The 17,580-nt window shown below is 53.6% G+C and overlaps 1 protein-coding gene across 2 annotated transcripts; it reads right to left on the reverse strand.

The window, feature by feature from the left end:
• Nucleotides 1–592: 592 nt before the first annotated feature.
• On the reverse strand, nt 593–14,867 carry RASSF2 (Ras association domain family member 2). Of its 2 annotated transcripts, none has more exons than XM_069877737.1 (12): nt 14,831–14,867; nt 13,397–13,590; nt 10,604–10,686; nt 7,897–7,972; nt 7,665–7,816; nt 6,190–6,278; nt 3,619–3,770; nt 3,445–3,546; nt 3,223–3,274; nt 3,008–3,129; nt 2,232–2,329; nt 593–1,813 (listed from the first exon to the last, which is right to left on the reverse strand). In XM_069877737.1, exons 3-12 carry the CDS (start codon nt 10,660–10,662, stop codon nt 1,744–1,746), a joined length of 972 nt encoding a protein of 323 aa, XP_069733838.1. In that variant the 5' UTR covers nt 10,663–10,686; nt 13,397–13,590; nt 14,831–14,867; the 3' UTR covers nt 593–1,743. The 2 variants fall into 2 exon arrangements, with proteins under 2 accessions (XP_069733838.1, XP_069733839.1); XM_069877738.1 differs by lacking the exon at nt 14,831–14,867 and adding an exon at nt 13,942–13,965.
• Nucleotides 14,868–17,580: the final 2,713 nt, after the last annotated feature.

The raw sequence follows: 17,580 nt of genomic DNA on the forward strand, positions 1-17,580 counted from the left end.
CTTTTCCCAGTGGACAAAGCTTTGAGAAGCGAAGCCAACGTCACTCGTATCCCCCTCCTGCGCGGGGAGGGATAAATGGGCTTCAATGGGCTGGATAACGCGGGGCCAGCAGCTTCGTGGGGAAAGCAAAGCACGGCTGAGAACCTTGGGCATGCAGGGAGCATTGAAGAGAAAAAAATCTGAATATATCAGGTTTAAAAACTCAGTGGGTTTAAAACAAGATGAATCAATGCAAAGGTTTTCTTCTAGAGGTGAGTTCTACCTGCTGGAAGAGAAATATCCAGAGGATGGAGCCCACTGCCCATGTGGATAAATAATCTAAAAATCCTAAACCCTGCAACAGCTCAGCACTCCCCCTAAATCATCCAGCGATTTAGTTGTGAGTCTCCAAAACTGCAGGAAAGGAGCATTTCTCCCTGGGAAACTTCTCTGCTGGGATTCAGGCAGGTTTTGCTCTTCTCCCTCCTTGCTCCTTGCCCAGGCAGAGCCCATTTCAGCAGCATTTCTACCTGCAAAGAGCTTTATTTTGAACAAACCAGGCTAGAACTCGGGCGGTTTCATTCTGTATTAAGTTGCTACATATTTTGTCTTCTTGTTAATCAACAAAGCAATGCCACAGTCATCCTCCAAGTACATAAAAAGCTTTTTCTCGCTGTACAGTACTTTCCCTAACATGTTAAAGGTGGAAAAGGTACCATTAAAAGTTTACAAAATTACAAAGAGACATTGCAAAAACTCAAGGGAGGGAGGAAGTCGGAGTTTTAGTTCACGTCGAGGTATAAAATTGATATTGCTGGTTTAGCCCAGGAGGAAAGAAGTTTTTCCAGGTGTAACAGTGATAACAGAGGCAGTCCCGGTCCCAGTTGCACCAGGATGATGAGCTGGCTCTGCTGCAAGGAGCAGTCATAGAATAAGTTCTTCTTTATCTCTAACTCCCCCTCCTCCTGCCACCCCCCTGCTTTCCCTCCTGCATCCCTTGGGAGATGCTCAGTGCCATCAATTATCCCTGCGAGCACTATTTGGCATCTTGTGGCGACCAGAAAGCTTTGACATCACGGTGGTGTTCCTTAAAAAATCCCTAAAATTAGTGCAAATTAGAGACGGGGGAATGAGGGAGTTACGGGACCAGAGGCAAGTTAAGGGAACGCGCTGGAAAATCACGCTGGGAATCCAGCTGTCAGCCCCCAGCTTTGCTTTCAGCAGCAGAAATGTTAATAAACCCCCAGTTCTCAGCAGCCTCTTATCGATTTACAAAGCTTCCCGTCACCTGCGAATTATTGCAATAGAAATGTGCTTTTTTTAAAAAAGGAAAAAGAGGAATTATTTGTGCTCTCTTGCCACCGAGCAGCGGGTCCTGTGCCTGGAGCCAAGGGCGAGCGTCTTCAAACTGAGCCCAAAGTCTTGCTCTTGAACACTTGCTCGGCTCCGTCCTCGTTGGCTTCACCCTGCTCATGCATTTCCTCTTTTTTTTTTTTTTTTTCACGCTGGATTTTCCAAGGATTTGAGGATTTGGCTGAAGCTGTGACTGGCCAGAGCCTGGCTGGGGAAAACCCCAGATGCAGAGGAGGAGCTCCCCGAGGATGCTGCACAGATGGAGGTGCAGGAGGATGGGTTGGCTCCGATCCGGGTGGACACCGGCAGCACTCCAGGAATGACAGGGATCTGGGATTCAGTACAGTCCATCCTGTGGGCAAACAGCTCCTCGTGCAATGCAATCTGGAGCCAGGGCAGTGGTGAAAGGTCTCACATTGCCGTCGGACCTTCAGAAATCTCCTCCAGCCTTTGCTCAATCATCAGCCGGAGGATGGAGTATCTGGAGAGGAGGAGGACAGAGAAAAGAGGGCTTTTACAGCGTCAAGGTGGGCTTTTAACTCAAATTAAAATGTTTTTAGGTTTCCCTGTGACGGTGGGGAGGCCCTGGCCCAGGTCACCCCATCCCTGGAGGTGTTCAAGGCCAGGTTGGATGGGGCTTGGAGCCCCTGATCCAGTGGGAGGTGTCCCTGCCCATGGCAGGGGTGGAACTGGGTGGGCTTTAACGCCCTTTCCAACCCAACCCATTCTGTGATTCTATGATTAAAACACTGGAATACCCTGATGTGCGCAAGAACCAATGGCTCATGCACACATCAGGGATGCAAGGCTGTGGAAATGATTTTTCTGCATTGATATGAGCCCCTGACAATGTCCTTAAAGCTCAGCGTCTCCCTTTGATGGCACCGAGCCCAGCGTACTTGCGCATTAGCTTCTTCACTTCCCGATCCTCCTCTTCCTCCAGCTTCTGGATGAAGCTCCTGAGGACGGGCATCTCGAATTTGATATACTGAGCAACCTGGGAGGGACCAAAACACCAAGGAGAGTGATGAAGAGAGCGATGCACTGACCTTGAGAGGCTGAAGGTGACCTTGCAGCATCGCCCCCCCACGACTTCTGCAACAAACCCTAAAAGAAACCCTGTTTTCTCTGCATGGCAGGAACATCAGCTTGTGCAAACACCCGCTACCTAATTATGTCAAAAATATCCACCTAAGATTTATTTTATTTTACCTTCGCTCCTTCATGATTGAATCCTTAGTGATTGATGGGAATGGTTGGACTCGATGATCCAGTGGGTCTTTTCCAACCTAGTGGTTCTATGATTCACATGGAGAGCCCTGCACATCCCCAGTGTGTCACTGAGTGCTGCTAAAGCTCAAATATACCCCAAAGGGCCTCATTTGTGCTCTGATTTAAGAGCAAAGCAGTGCTGGGGTGCGAGGGAGCCGGCAGATGGCATAAATGAGCCCTTCACCCCAGTGCTCTGCGATCCAAAGGATGTGCAGGGATCAGATTTGGGCTGATAAAATAGGGCTGGGGAATTTGAAGTTTGAAGATGTTCCTGAAGCACAAAACACTCTTTTTCCCACGAGATGGAGTGTTTTCACAGGATTCCTGCCCTCCGTCCCCCCAGCACGTAGACATGCCCCTGGTTTTCCAGCCCTGGCTGCATCCCAAGCCCATCCAAACTCACATCGTAGGTGACTTCTTCCACCTGGTCCTTCTCCATGAGGAAGACCTTGGAGACCTGCTCGCAGGGGCCCTGCAGGATGCGGGCGATCAGCGGGTAATCGCTGGCGCGCAGCTTCTGTTTCTCTGTAACACCAAAGGCACCGGGGTTTGACCCAGCAGGCGATGGGGCTTTGCCGCAGCCGGCTGTGCCGGGGATGGGGCGTTCGGCAGACTCACCTCCGCTGGTGTGGACAATGTAAAGCGCAAACTCCTCCGCTGAGTTCTCAATCTGAACATAGACATAAACCACTGTCAAAGGTCCATGTTTCCACCCTAGACTTTCCCAGCAATTCAAAAACCCATTCCGTTATCTCACGCCGCTGTTGCATTTTTACATCCGTGGGCTGTAAATCCCCCCTTGCAGGGCAACCAGGTGCGATGGGGAGATATCCAACCTACCTTGAATTTATTGAGCAGCAGTTTGAGGACCTGGGGGGTTGTCATCGTGCTGTTTATCCGGACGTTGGTGATGGAGCCGTAAGCGGGTGTGAACACGGATGTCTATGGAGTGCGAATTCTATTTAAATGCCTGCCCTGGATTTCACCACCCCCTGGGAGAGGTTCAGGGCTCACCTTGTGGTTGTAGAAGTGCCCGTTGATGGAGAAGCGGTGACGGCGGATGCGCCGCTGCTCGCTGGGGGTGCGGGTGCTGCCCCGCCGGCGGACGCCCACGTCGCTCCGAGTCCTCATCAGCTGCGGTGTCTCCTCTGGCTGCAACTTGGTGGCTGGAAAAGACCACGGGGAAGAACGGGGCTCAGGACTAGGGGCAAGTGAGACCCTCTAGGGTCCAACCCCAGCATCTCCCTGTCATAGAATCACAGAATCACCAGGTTGGAAAGGACCCACCGGATCATCGAGTCCAACCATTCCCATCAATCACTAACCCATGTCCCTCAGCGCCTCGTCCACCCGTCCCTTAAACACCTCCAGGGAAGGGGACTCAACCCCCTCCCTGGGCAGCCTCGGACAGGGACCAATCACCCTTTCCACGAAATATTTTTTCCTAATGTCCAGCCTGAACCTTCCCTGGTGGAGCTTGAGGCCATTCCCTCTCGTCCTGTCCCCTGTCCCTTGGGAGAAGAGCCCAGCTCCCTCCTCTCCACAACCTCCTCTCAGGGAATTGCAGAGAGCAATGAGGTCTCCCCTCAGCCTCCTCTTCTCCAGCCTAAACACCCCCAGCTCTCTCAGACGCTCCTCGCAATCCTTGTTCTCCAGCCCCTTCCCCAGCTTCGTTGCTCTTCTCTGGACTCACTCCAGAGCCTCAACATCCTTCTCCTCAGGATTCGAGGAGTGGTCTCCCCAGGGCCGAGTCCAGAGGGAGAAGAACCTCCCTGGCCCTGCTGGCCACGCCGTGTCTGATCCAAGCCAAGATGCCCTTGGCCTTCTTGGCCCCCTGGGCCCCTGCTGGCTCCTGTTCAACCAACACCCCCAGGTCCTTCTCCTCCAGGCACTTTCCAGCCAGACTTCTCCTAGTCTGGAGCTGCTCAGGGTTGTTGTGCCCCAAGGGCAGGACCCGCCATTTGGCCTTGTTAACCCTCCTGCCGTTGGTCTCAGCCCATGGATCCAGCCTGTTCAGATCCCTTTGGAGCCTCCCGACCCTCCAGCAGATCCAGCTTCCACCCAGCTCAGTGTCATCCGCAAACTTGCTCAGGGTGCCCTCGATGCCTTCATCCAGGTCATTGATAAAGACATTGACCAGGGCTGGACCCAGCACTGAGCCCTGGGGACACCACTTAGAACTGGCCTCCAGCAAAACTCCCCATCCCTGAAATTCACCCCTACAAACTTCCCAGGACAGATTTAACCCACCGGTTTAAATCATGGCAGCTACTGGTTTATTCTCTCCCAGCTCCAGGGGGAGGCTATTAATTCAGAATTAACTGCGTAAATCCAGGCTGCTACCTAGATAAGGCTTTTTCTCTCAGGGACTAGAGCATCTTTACTCGCTCTTTCAAATTTAACTTTTTTTTGTTCTCCTTCCCTTTAATGAGAACAGGCAAACGAGGCCGGCGCTTCAGATCTCAGCGTGAAAACTGGCCTGGGTCCAGATTATTATAAACCAGCTCTTCATCCATTTTTAATGAACCTCTCGAGCTTAGATGTTTTAATTCAAAGCATGTCTGCAACACGAAAAATTGCTGTTGCCTCTGCTCCAGATGCACGCCACGGGCACAGTGACTAAGCACTCACGAGGAGCTCTGCATGCATTTTATGCACTGATTTTTGCAGGCTTTGGGGGAAAAATATACTAAAAGGCTTCTTTCAGAGCACTGGCAGAGGATTCATGTCATCTGGCCAAGAGAACTGCGAGGTTAGTTCTATGGTGCTATGCAGGCAAGATTTAATTAGGGGAAAAAAAAGGTGTGATGAGTAGAGAGATTAAAATGAGACTGGAGAAAAGCTGGAGGATCAAGGATGGGGCAAAGGGTTTCATTAATCAATGAGTTTTGCAACTGCTCAGTCCCTCCCTGAGCCAAGAAGCAGCTGAGCATCCTGGAGCTGAAAGGATTAGCTGGTTCTTCTCTGTCTCCAGGGTGCAGTTCCATAAAATCACATACACACGAAAAATGCAATGAGAAAAAATGCATAGACCAGGTTTTTCCAGTAGGAATTCCTTGTGGGACGGCTCTGTCCTGTTCATTGCTGCCTTGTGCTCAAAAGAAGGGGTTAATGAAGCGCTGGGAAGATGAGCTCTTCCCTCCTCACACAGAAGAAAAAGCAGGGAGGGGAAAAAGGCTTTGGAGAATTGTTGACTTCCCCATGGTAACAGGCACCCATTCTTCTCCCTAAAAGCCAGGAAGGGGAAGCACTGACATCCTTTTCCCCCCAGTCCCACAAGGCTCTGCTCCATCGCCCTATTTCTTTCTAAACTCCTCTTCACCACATCCCACCAGGGCCTCTTTTTCCAAGAAAAAACCCTTGGGAAGGGTTTCAGGCCATTTAGGTTGAGTTTTTCCTGCTGCAATTAAAGAAATTAAATAGAATTGCTTAGGAAATGGCTTCAAGCTACCTGGAGCAAGGCGGAGATACTGACTTCTAGAGGAAAAAAAATGCCTGGTTTCTATTTTCTCAAATCAAACCGGAGTGTGAAGGAGCTGCTGCCAATAGCCCAGCCAAATCCAGCGGGATGGGAGTCCGGCTCACCTGCATCGCTCCCGGGAGCCTCCGCGTTTGGCGTGGCCTCTGTATCCGTAACCTGGATGTCCGGCAAGGTGCTGGGCTTCAGCACGGACCTGGGGAAAAACAAACCCTGTTAGCTGGCAGCTGCAGTGAGAATCACGACCACGATAACTTCCTCTCCGAGCCCCAGTGCTGCTCCTTCCAGGATGGGGAAACAGCCTGTTCTCCGTGTGGATTTGGCAGGAAACCATCCCTGCAGCACAGGCTGCAATAGAACCACAGAATCATTAAATCACGAGGTTGGAAAAGACCTTTGAAATCATCCACTCCAACCGTCCCTGTCCACAACTAAATCATGTCCCCAAGCACCTCATCTACGCACCTTTTAACACCTCTAGGGATGGGGACTCCACCACCTCCCTGGGCAGCTGTTCCCGTGCCTGAGAGCAATGAGGTCTCCCCTCAGCCTCCTCTTCTCCAGCCTAAACACCCCCAGCTCTCTCAGACACTCCTCGCAATCCTTGTTCTCCAGCCCCTTCCCCAGCTTCGTTGCTCTTCTCTGGACTTGCTCCAGAGCCTCAACATCCTTCTTGTGGTGAGGGGCCAGAACTGACCCCAGGATTCGAGGTGCATCCTCCCCAGTGCAGAACACCTCCCTGGTCCTGCTGGCCAATAGAAATCCTGGATCCCATCCTGTCCCCAAAAAACACGTTGGAGGGGTTTATACCAGCTGCCCTCTTCCCAAGAAGGGATGCTGAAGGGCAAACCAGCCTTTTTTGGAAGCTCCAGTACCCAACCTGTCATGCAAAAACCATCAGCCCCCGCAGCCAGGACAACCCGGGGGTTGCTGCTCCCAGCAACTGAGGACCAAGTGGCAGCCCAAGGGGGGTTGCAGGGAACGAGGGATGCTGAGGAATTCCTCGCACCCCGAGCGAGGGTCAGCATGGAACCTGTGTTCAGTTCCATGAGACCAGACCGAGTCTGGAAGGAGCTTCTTGCAGTGAAAGGGGCTTCACCAAAAGGGGGAGTTTTGCAAAATGGGGGGGGTGGGTGTCTTTGTGAAATGGGGTCTTTGCAAAAGGTGGGGTCTTTGCAAGAAGGGGGGACCTTGCAAGGGGAAAGACTTTAGAAAAGGGGTATTTTTTGCAAAAGGGGGGGTCTTTACAATTGGGGGACTTTGCAAAAGAGAAGCCTTTGAAAAGAGGGGGGGCTTTGCAACAGGGAGTTCTTTGCAAAAGGGGGGTCTTTGCAAAGGGGGGGGCTTTGCAGTGGGTTGGGGTCTTGCAAAAGGGCTATTTTTGCAAGAGCGAGGTCTTTGCAAAGGTCGAGGGGGGCTTTGCAAGGTCAAACCAAGCTCCTTTATTTTGTACTCAGCTTCTTCGGGGTATTGCATGTTGGAAAAAACCCAAGGACCCAGACAAGACAGCTGGGGTTGTGTCCCAGCAAACACTTCTTGGAGCTGGGGGGGAGCTGGTGTTCCCTCTTTTCCCTCCACTCACCCGTGGGCTCCCAGGTTGCAGCCCGAGTGCCAGGAGGAGGAGGAGGGCGGTGGGCGGATGCGCTGGTTGTCGTCCTGCATCTGCAGGCGGATGGGTCGCCGCAAGCCCCAGGAGATGTTCAGCAGCCCCTCCACGATGAGTTCGCCTTCCTCCTGCGCGACACACGGGCGGCTCAGCATCCAAAAGACAACCAGCCATGGAAAGCGCTAAGAGGTCCAACCCGATTTCTTACCTCCCGGTGCCGCAGCTGCAGGTTCTGCCCTTCATAGTAGATGTTGTAGGTCTTCAAGTGTAAGAGCAGCTCATTTCTGGGAAAAAAAAAAAATGGGAAAGATGCCAAAAAGAGATATGGAAGAGCGAGGGGGAGGACATCGCAGGCACCACTTGGCACCTGGCATGAGAGCTGCGATGAGCAGACCTCAGTCCAGTTGGTGGCTGGTCACAAACAGTGTCCCAAGGGCTCTGTGCTGGGCCAGTTCATAGAATCATAGAATCACAGAATCACGAGGTTGGAAAAGACCCACCGGATCATCGAGTCCAACCATTCCCATCAATCACTAACCCATGTGCCTCAGCACCTCATCCACCCATCCCTTAAACCCCTCCAGGGAAGGGGACTCAACCCCCTCCCTGGGCAGCCGCGGCCAGGGACCAATGACCCTTTCCGTGAAATATTTTTTCCTAATGTCCAGCCTGACCCTCCCTGGTGGAGCTTGAGGCCATTCCCTCTCGTCCTGTCCCCTGCCCCTTGGGAGAAGAGCCCAGCTCCCTCCTCTCCACAACCTCCTCTCAGGGAGTTGCAGAGAGCAATGAGGTCTCCCCTCAGCCTCCTCTTCTCCAGCCTAAACACCCCCAGCTCTCTCAGACGTTCCTATGTTCTGTTTAACATAGAATGTGTTGGGTTGGAAGGGACCTTTACAGGTCATCTAGCCCAACCCCCTGCAGGAGCAGAGACATCTTTAACTTCATCAGCTTTATCCATGATCCGGACAAGGAGATCAGGTGCTCCCCCAGTGAGTTTGCAGATGACTCCAAGTTGTCTGGGGTGTGGATCTGCTGGAGCGCAGGAGGGCTCTGCAGAGGGACCCGGACAGGCTGGATCCGTGGCTGAGGCCAACGTGATGGGGTTCAACAAGGCCAAGTGCCAGGTCCTGCGCTTGGGTCACAACAACCTCATGCGATGCTCCAGGCCTGAGAAAGAGCGGCTGGAGAACTGCCTGGAGGAAAAGGACCTGGGATGTTGGGTGGCTGCAGCTGAACGTGAGCCAGCAGTGGCCCAATCTTCCCAAGAAAGCCGACAGCACCTGGCTTGGATCAGCCATGGGGTGGCCAGCAGGAGTCGGGAAGTCATCCTACCCCTGCCCTTGGCGCTGGTGGGGCTGCGCTCCTAATCCTGGGTTCAGATTTGAGTCCCTCACTTCAAGAAGGACTTTGAGGGGCTGGAGTGCGTCTGGAGAAGGGAACGGAGCTGGAGCTGGGGAAGTGGCTGGAGAACAGGGGTTGTGGGAGCAGCTGAGGGACCTGGGGCTGTTCAGCCTGGGCAAGAGGAGGCTGAGGGGAGACCTCATTGCTCTCTGCAGCTCTCAGAAAGAAGGTTGTGGTGAGGTGGGTGCTGGGCTCTTCTCTCAGGTAACAAGCGATGGGACAAGAGGAAAGTTGTGCCAGGGGAGGTTTAGAGTGGATATTAGGAAAAATTTCTTCACTGAAAATGTGGTGAAGCCCTGGCAGAGGCTGCCCAGGGTGGTGGTGGAGTCCCCATCCCTGAAAGGGCTCTGAAAACATGTAGCTGTGGCACTTCAGGACATGGTTTATTTGGCACGATGGGGTTGGGCTGGATGATCTTACAGGTCTTTTCCAACCTTAGTGATTCCACGATTCTATGAAACTTGGGGGATCGGGGAGCAAGCAGGAATTCCTTCCCAGGGCCAGGCTGGGTGATGAACCTGCTGCGCTGCTGGAGGAACCCAAAACAGCTTCATTCAAGGCAAACTTGAGTCTTTTTCTGTCTCCAGACCCTTGTTGGGGGTATCTGCTGGGGGGAGGTTGCCCTTTGCAACCACCATTAGGGGGAGAAGCTCCCTGCAACCTCGCCCTCCTTAAGCCGTGCAAAAACACATAAGAAAACCCATCAATCCTTGGTGGAATCAGTCACAAGGCTGAAAACCAAGGGCATTTTCAGAGAGCCCAAGCCCTTGGGTCATGCTGGAGTCACAAGTTTTATAACATCGAGGCGAGTTTTATAACGTTAACTATTCGCTCGGGACCCTGACCTCAAGCTCAAATTAAAGGTCTGAGCCCTGGTCTGGTTGAAAAAGAACAATAAAAATAAATTTTAAAATAAAAAGACTAACAAAAATACAAACAAAGCCTCAAAATATAACGTAAAATAACCCCACAGCAGTCGAGGCTCTGAACCACGGGGAGGTGACCTGGCTCTGATTCATAAAGCTGTCACTAATTCAGCTGATGGAAGTTTACGGATGCTCAGCACTGTCAGGCTGGTGTAAGGAAGCACAAATCACAGGGATTTGGGGTTATGAGCAAAAATACAGCAAGAGGATTGCTACATATACGCTTTCTCCCCTCTAAAATCTTGCTTGAAGCTTAGGAATCATTTCACTTCCTTATGAAAACACAAAAGCCCAGCTCCCCTTTTTAGCAAAGCCTGTATCTCATGCAAGTTTACAGAGCGTTTGGCCACGCTCCTAAGAAAAAAAATTCAAACCCCTATCAATAACCTTTTTTTTTCAAAGGAAATTCCCATTTCTTGCCCCGGAAGGGTTGGTTTTTTATTCTAAATCTAACCGAATCGAGTTAAAGCCCGAAGTCACTCGCCTCCTCCCAGCTCGAAGGTAAAAACCGCTGGGAATATTGCAAATAACTCCCCAGCTCCCAGCACCGAGTGCGTTTCAGCCCCACAGCCCTGCCGAGCATCTTACTTGGAGATGTATTTGTCCTTCCCACAGGGGACCAGGTACTTGCAGCTGCCGTAATCCATCCTCCTGCTCTTCTTTCATGGGAGCTGAAGTGCAAAGAGGGAGGAGAGAAAAGCATCAGCGCAAACCGCCCCGTCACCGCTTCCCAGCCACCTACGGCTGACGAGGGGTAAAACCTTTCTTGGCTTTGGAGGAGCTGTTGGTGACGGCTCCCGCGGACGCAGGCGTGGGTCGTGGGTCAAGACTGATGTGGCTGCTCTGAGAAAACCAATGGGGAAGGAGGGGAGATCAGATAAGGGGAGAAGCGTTGTAAACTCACTGAAAATTTAATACGGGCGGAGATACGCTTACGCTAACATTTGCATTTCGAGCATCTACGGACGTCCTGGAGCTGGAAGGGTTAGAAGCAGGGTTTGTTCCTTTTTCCCCATTTATTTTAGGAGGGGGTTGCTACAAAGCTTCAGACACGTGGATCTGGATGGGGAGTGTCCCTCGTGCCGTCCCAAAACCAGGGAGAGGGCACCAGCGCCGACTTCCACACGCGGCGAGAGATGCTGGGCTGGTTCCTCTACCTTGATGGCAATGAATTTTTGCGTGTTCCCTCCTGAGAACGCGTGGAAACTTCCCCAAAAATCCCTCCTTGGGAGTGACCCCGGTTCCAAGCACGAAGGTGATTTTTGGATGCTACAAAGGGGAATTAAAATGAGGTTTAGGGCGAAGCCCTTGGGGTTGCTTGCAGATTCGGAGCAATTTGGAACTTCAGGGTGATTTTGAGGGATGAGAAAGGGCTTCTCGGATTGTGCTTTTCCTCTGGTGTTTGTGTTTTCATTTTTCCATGGCCTCTCCGCTCTCTTCCCTCATCCAGAATGAGAAATCAAGGCACGAAAAGAGCATTTGATCCACAAGTTGCTGTTTTCTTCCACCTCCTGCGTTGCTGTTTGCTTCCTCCCAATTCCCTGAGAAAAATAACCTACTGTCCTACCCCAAACCCCCAGCTAAATGACTCAACCAAGGGAGTGCAGAAAACTTATGTTGGAGGAGGGACCTGGTCCTGAAACCTCATCCCAGGAGCAACCCCTGCTCTTACCGCACGCCGTGGGCTGGATTCTAGCAAATGAATTGTATGCGACAGCAAAAATATCCTGCATCATCCTTGCAAGCAGAGAAGGGGGGGTTGCAAAAGCAAAAAACCAGGCAGGAAACAGCCCCAGGCTCCAGAGCTGCTTGGAGAAAGGAGAAGAGAAACCTGCAGCTGAAAAAAAATCGCACGTTGCAGCGGAAACGCTGACAAAGCTTCGGGTTTCCTGAGCAGCCTACGCGCGAGCATCCCGGCATCAGCCCCGCTCCTGCATCCATTGGGAATAAACCCAATATTAATCCCATTTAACCCTCAAAAAAAATGATATTAGGAGGGGATTGTGCAGCTGGCTTTGTGGCTTTGGGATAAACGTCGGTGCACCTGCTCGTGGTGGGGACCCGGTTTGGGGTTGGTAGATGCGTGGTGGAACCCAGCATCTCGCTAGAGATGAGCGAGCTCTGCGGAAGTCACCGGCATCGCTACACAGAGGGAGGATTCAGTGCCCCGGCTGCTTGGCCCATGCAAAAAACGGTGCCAAAAATACCCCAAAAAGGCTAAAAAAACCCAAGAAACCAAACCCTTCATTGCCCCAGCCCAGGGTGGGACCCTTGGGAGTTCCGCTCCGCCGCATCGCGGTGATAAAAAGGGGTGAAGTCGAAGCCCCAGCACCCTCGGAGGGGCCGTGGGGGTGAATTCCGTGAAAAAAAAGACTCATTTTGGGATGGAATCAGGTTCATCCTCTTGCACGGAGGAGCCTCGTTTCCTGTTTACCGCTCCGGTGCTGCCACCTTGGCCTCCGTCATCACATCCTCCTCTGAGCAAGAGAGGGAAGGGGCAAATTCTTCCTTTTTTGGGTCTCGAGAGCATCGCTCTGTGGGTGGGAGGGAGTGGCAGCTGCCCAGAGATCTTCACAGGGACACCCGCTGCTCCCCTAGTTTTCAGCCGTGGCTGGAAATCAGCAAAATAGAAGAGCTGGCAACGTGCAAATTGCTCAACTGGTTGCTCAACCTCAGCAACTTGGTGCTGTCTTCACTTCCCGGCACCCTCCATGCCTCAGTTTCCCCACTTGGAGCTGATCTAGCCCCTTCATGCCAAGGTTTCCCTGCAGCCTTGCAAAGTACTTTAAAAAAAATACTCATCAGATCAAATTAATTCCCCCTGCTCGCGTGGCAGGAGGATTTCAGCCCTCTCTGCCTTCCGCCACGAGCTGTTTGCTGCTCCCGCAGCCTGACAGGCTCCAGATTTATTCCTGTCCCTGAAAATCACTTTCCCTGCATCCCCACAGCCCCATCTGCAAGCACTCACTTTTGCATGGCTCCCAGGGAGACGCGCAGCTCAAACACAACAAAAAATAGAAAAAAAAATAGAAAAAAATAGAAATAAACGTCCCAAAGCTTGTGTTTCCAGGATGGGGTCAGGCTTCCCTGGTCCTGTAAATTTATTCAGGGTTTTTTTGCTTTCTCAGTCCCCTCTGATGGCACTTGGGGCATCTCCCCGCTCCATCTCGGTGCTTCCTGAGCCGTGCAAGGGATTGTGGGAATATCCCACTCCCCGGGGAGGCTGCGATGCTCCCTGCTGCACAAACCAGGGCTGTTTTTACCCAGCCCAAGGGTGCATCCAGCATCGATCCCAGCGCAATCGGAAGCATCAGCTGGAAGCGACAATTCCTCGCTCGCAGGCGCCTCGAAAAGCTGCTGGGGTACGACCAGCTCTCTCACCTCGTCCCAGCGGATCCTCGGTCAGACGGATGGTGTTCGGCAGCTCCCGTGAGCCGGTGGCTCTGGCCCAGGCACAGGTTTGGAGCTGGGATTCCTTCCGAGCGTCCGTCCAGCGTCTCTAAGCGCGGAGGTGCAGCAGCCCCATTGTTTTCCAACCCTGCTATTGTTCAGCAGCCCAGCTGCTCGGCCCCGTCCTGCACAGAAGAAGGAGGGGGAGCGGTGAGCGGAGGCAGAGGTGATGCCATCGGGGTGCTGGCTCGCTTGGGGACACACGAGGGGCCCCACGAGTCACGGTCAGAGCCCCTGAGCAGAGCTGGTGGCCACCAGTGGCTTCTTGCGGGCTACGGGCAAGGAGTCTGGGGGCTGCACCCCAGGGTATTGGGGCTGCAGTGAAGGTGCCGTGAGCGGGGACCCACAGGGGTCGTGGCGCCCTTCGAATTGCCCCTAAAAGAGTGGGTGACGCTGAGGATGCTCGCTGGGTGCAGAGGTGCCACCCCTGGGTGTGGGGAGAGGGGTCACCCCCCTAGGGTGGGTGCAGCCCCCACCTTCAGTGCTGGGCTCCGGCTCAGCCCTGGGGCTGCTGCCCCACTGCGCTGGGATCGGGGTGACGGGGATGATGGGGATGGGGAGGGGATGATGGGGATGATGGGATGCGGGTAATGGGGATGGAGATGGTGGGGATGGGGATGATGGGGATGATGGGATGGGGGTGATGAGGATGGGGATGATGAGGATGGGATGGGGATGATGAGGATGGGGATGATGGGATGGGGATGATGGAGAGGACAGGGATGATGGAGATGATGGGGATTTAGTAGGGGATGGGGATAATGGGATGGGGATAATAGGGATGGGGATGATGGAGATGATGGGACAGGGATGATGGGGATTTAGTAGGAGATGGGGATAATGGGATGGGGATGATGGGGATTCTGTAGAGGATGGGGATAATGGGATGGGGATGATGGGGATTCTGTAGAGGATGGGGATAATGGGATGGGGATGATGGAGATGGAGATGGTGGGGACGGGGATGATGGGGATTCAGTAGGGGAGGGGGATAATGGGATGGGGATGATGGAGATGGGGACAGGGGTGATAGGGGTGGGGCTGGGGACGGGGATGATGGGGATGGGGATGATGGGGATTCGATAGGGGATGGGGACAATGGGATGGGGATGATGGGGATGGGGGTGATAGGGGTGGGGCTGGGGACAGGTATGATGGGGATGGGGATGATGGGGATGGGGTTGGGGACGATGAGGACTCGGTAGGGGACAGGGATAATGGGGTGGGGACGATGGGGACGGGGTTGGGGACAGGGACGATGGAGATGGGGGTGATGGGGTGATGGAGACGGGGTTGGGGACGGGGGTGTTGAGGACAGGGGCGATGGGATCTCAGGGGACGGAGCCGCCCGCCGCCCCGCTCTCACCCGCTCGCTCCGCTCCGCTCCCGGTCGGGGCCGCCCATGCGGGGCGGGGCGGGGGCGGGGCTGGGATCCCGGGGACACCCTCCCCCCACCCCCCCAACCTCCCTCCGGTTCCCCCCGGCCCCGGGACCAAAGGGGGCCCTGCCTCGGGCACCCGGGTTGTTCCCCCGGGAGGGGGATCCGCATGGATGCTCCGCCTCTTATTTCTGGTACCCAAGTTGCAACCCAGGATCCCAAAGGATGCTCCTTCCCTGCTGCCAGGAGCGGAATCCCAAAGGATGCCCCACCCTCCGTTCTAGGAACAGGATCCAAAGGATGCCCCTTCCTCATTTCCAGGACCTGGATCCCAAAGGATGCCCCATCCTCATTTCCAGGACCAGGATCTCAAAGGATGCCCCACCCTCAGTTCTAGGAACAGGATCCAAAGGATGCCCCTTCCTCATTTCCAGGACCTGGATCCCAAAGGATGCCCCATCCTCATTTCCAGGACCAGGATCTCAAAGGATGCCCCACCCTCAGTTCTAGGTACAGGATGCAAAGGATGCCCCATCCTCATTTCCAGGACCTGGATCCCAAAGGATGCCCCACCCTCAGTTCCAGGACCAGGATCCCGAAGGATGCCTCGTCCTCAGTTCTAGGAACAGGATGCAAAGGATGCCCCATCCTCAGTTCCAGGACCAGGATCCCAAAGGATGTCACATCCCTGGTGCCAGGACCAGTATCCAAAGGATGCCCCATCCTCAGTTCTAGGAACAGGATCCCAAGGATGCCCCATCCTCAGTTCCATCACCAGGATCCCAAAGGATGCCCCATCCCCACTGCCAGGACCAGGATCCCAAAGGATGCCCCGTCCCGTGCACTGGGGTTGGAAATACTAGTGGGATTGGCTCCAGCTCTGTGTAGAACCCCCAGAGGGAGCCCTGTGGGCTGCATCAAACAGGCTAAAGTGGTTATTTCTGCCTTAAAATGCCCCAAACCCCGTGTTATTCAGTGCTGGCATCGCTGTCACCGTTCTGCCTTGGGGCTGTGCGCTGGCAGCGACTGGATCTCAATCACGGCTGCGGGATCTCAGCTGGATCCAAACCTGCCCCCGAGGAGAGGATTGAAGAGGAAATAATTTTAAAGGGAAAAAAAAAATAATAATCTGCCTGGAAGTAGATGTTGCAGCTTGGGGTGACAGTTACCTCCAAAACGGAGCTCAGCCTCCACTCCCGGCTCCCATCCTGCGCCGTTCAATATTCCAGAGGAGCAGCAGCGCGTCCCCAGCCTTTGTCTGCTCCTGACCTTTCCCCCTGCTTTGTGGCCTCTCCAAGCTGCTTCTTTTTTTTTTCTTTTTAAGGAATTTGCCTAGAAACAGCCCACACGAAGGGAAAAAACCCAACCCAACCCCAAAAAACAAAGCAATCATCTCAGCACAAGTGAGCGCTCGCAGCCACGATTGGCATCAGCCTATTTTTTTTGAGTTGTTCCTAAAAGATGAGAAGCCCAGGAAGAGCCGTTTGGCTCGGGAAACACTGACTCGGCCCCAGCGAGCCAGGATGGGGCTCGTATTTATATTCCAGCAGCATCTTTGAGGCTGGCGGAGATGAGAGGCCCTTTGTCGCAGGGAGAGCTCGGCCGCGTGACACAATGGAGCCGAGTTGGCCCCAGCCCCAAAAGCAGGGATTTTAGCCCCAAAGAGAGAGAAAGTTGCCTCCTCATCCCACGGGACAGATGCCATCGGAGCAAGAGAGGGGAAAAATAATAAATAGAGGGGTTTGGTGCAGGTATTTGTGGGAGCACGGGGGGAACTTGGCTGCAGAACTGGTGTTAAGTCCTGATTTTGCGACATCCCGCTCGTCGCCTCCAGTGCACGCGGTGGGTTGGGAAGGATGGAGCCAAATATTTATCAAATCAAAGGAATTTGAGCTGTTCCTGCCAGCTCCTCCTCACCGCTCAGCGGCTGAGAGCTGGACCCAAGGGGAACCAAACCCACGGGGAAGGAGATCAAAGCCTCTGCCAGAGCCCCAGCATCCCAAAACCTCCCGGGAGAAGGATGCTCTAAAGTCAGTGCCTGCATCTGGCCGCACAAGGATGTTCCAGCACCCTTTGAGCAGGTTAAATCAGCCCTCCTGTGGCTCGGATGCCCTTTAAACCACTTGCTGTGATGGATTTGCTTCTATTTCAGCTCCCATATCTGAGCCTGGAGGTCAAGAACCTTGGTCAGAGCCAAGCACCAAGCACCAGAGCATCAAGAACCACCTCCAAAGTTCTCCAAAATTCAGGTATTTCCCCCCAAACCAAGCAAGCATCTAAACTCCTTTCCCACTCTGGCAGCTTCCCACCCTTCCAGCCGTCAGACCCCCCAGCTCCTCGCCAGTAAATACCAAACACTATTACGCATTTGGCTACACGGTCGCTCAGGAGCATCTGGTAGCTGTTAGGGCTGAGAACCAGATGGAGATGTGGCTCCTGCAAAGGTCTCTGTGCGTACCTAACCCTCGTTTCTTCGGTCGCTGTCCCCGTTTGAGGATGTTTCAGTCACCCTGAAACCCCTCAGATCTGGAGCTTCTGCCTCTCGGGTCGATGTAGCTGATGCCGAGTTTTTGGGTGAAGCACGAGGAGAAAACTCAATGATTTCCAGAGCTCTGACCCAGTAACACAAGGGATTAATCAGGATTAAGATCAGAGCTGTTCTCATCGCGTACCCAAACGCAGCCCAGCTCAGAATAACCAGAAATCCCTCGCTGTGCTCCAGCAACTGCTCCAGCAGC

This window comes from Phaenicophaeus curvirostris, chromosome 27 (assembly GCF_032191515.1).
Source record: "Phaenicophaeus curvirostris isolate KB17595 chromosome 27, BPBGC_Pcur_1.0, whole genome shotgun sequence".
Taxonomy (NCBI): Eukaryota; Metazoa; Chordata; class Aves; order Cuculiformes; family Cuculidae; genus Phaenicophaeus; species Phaenicophaeus curvirostris.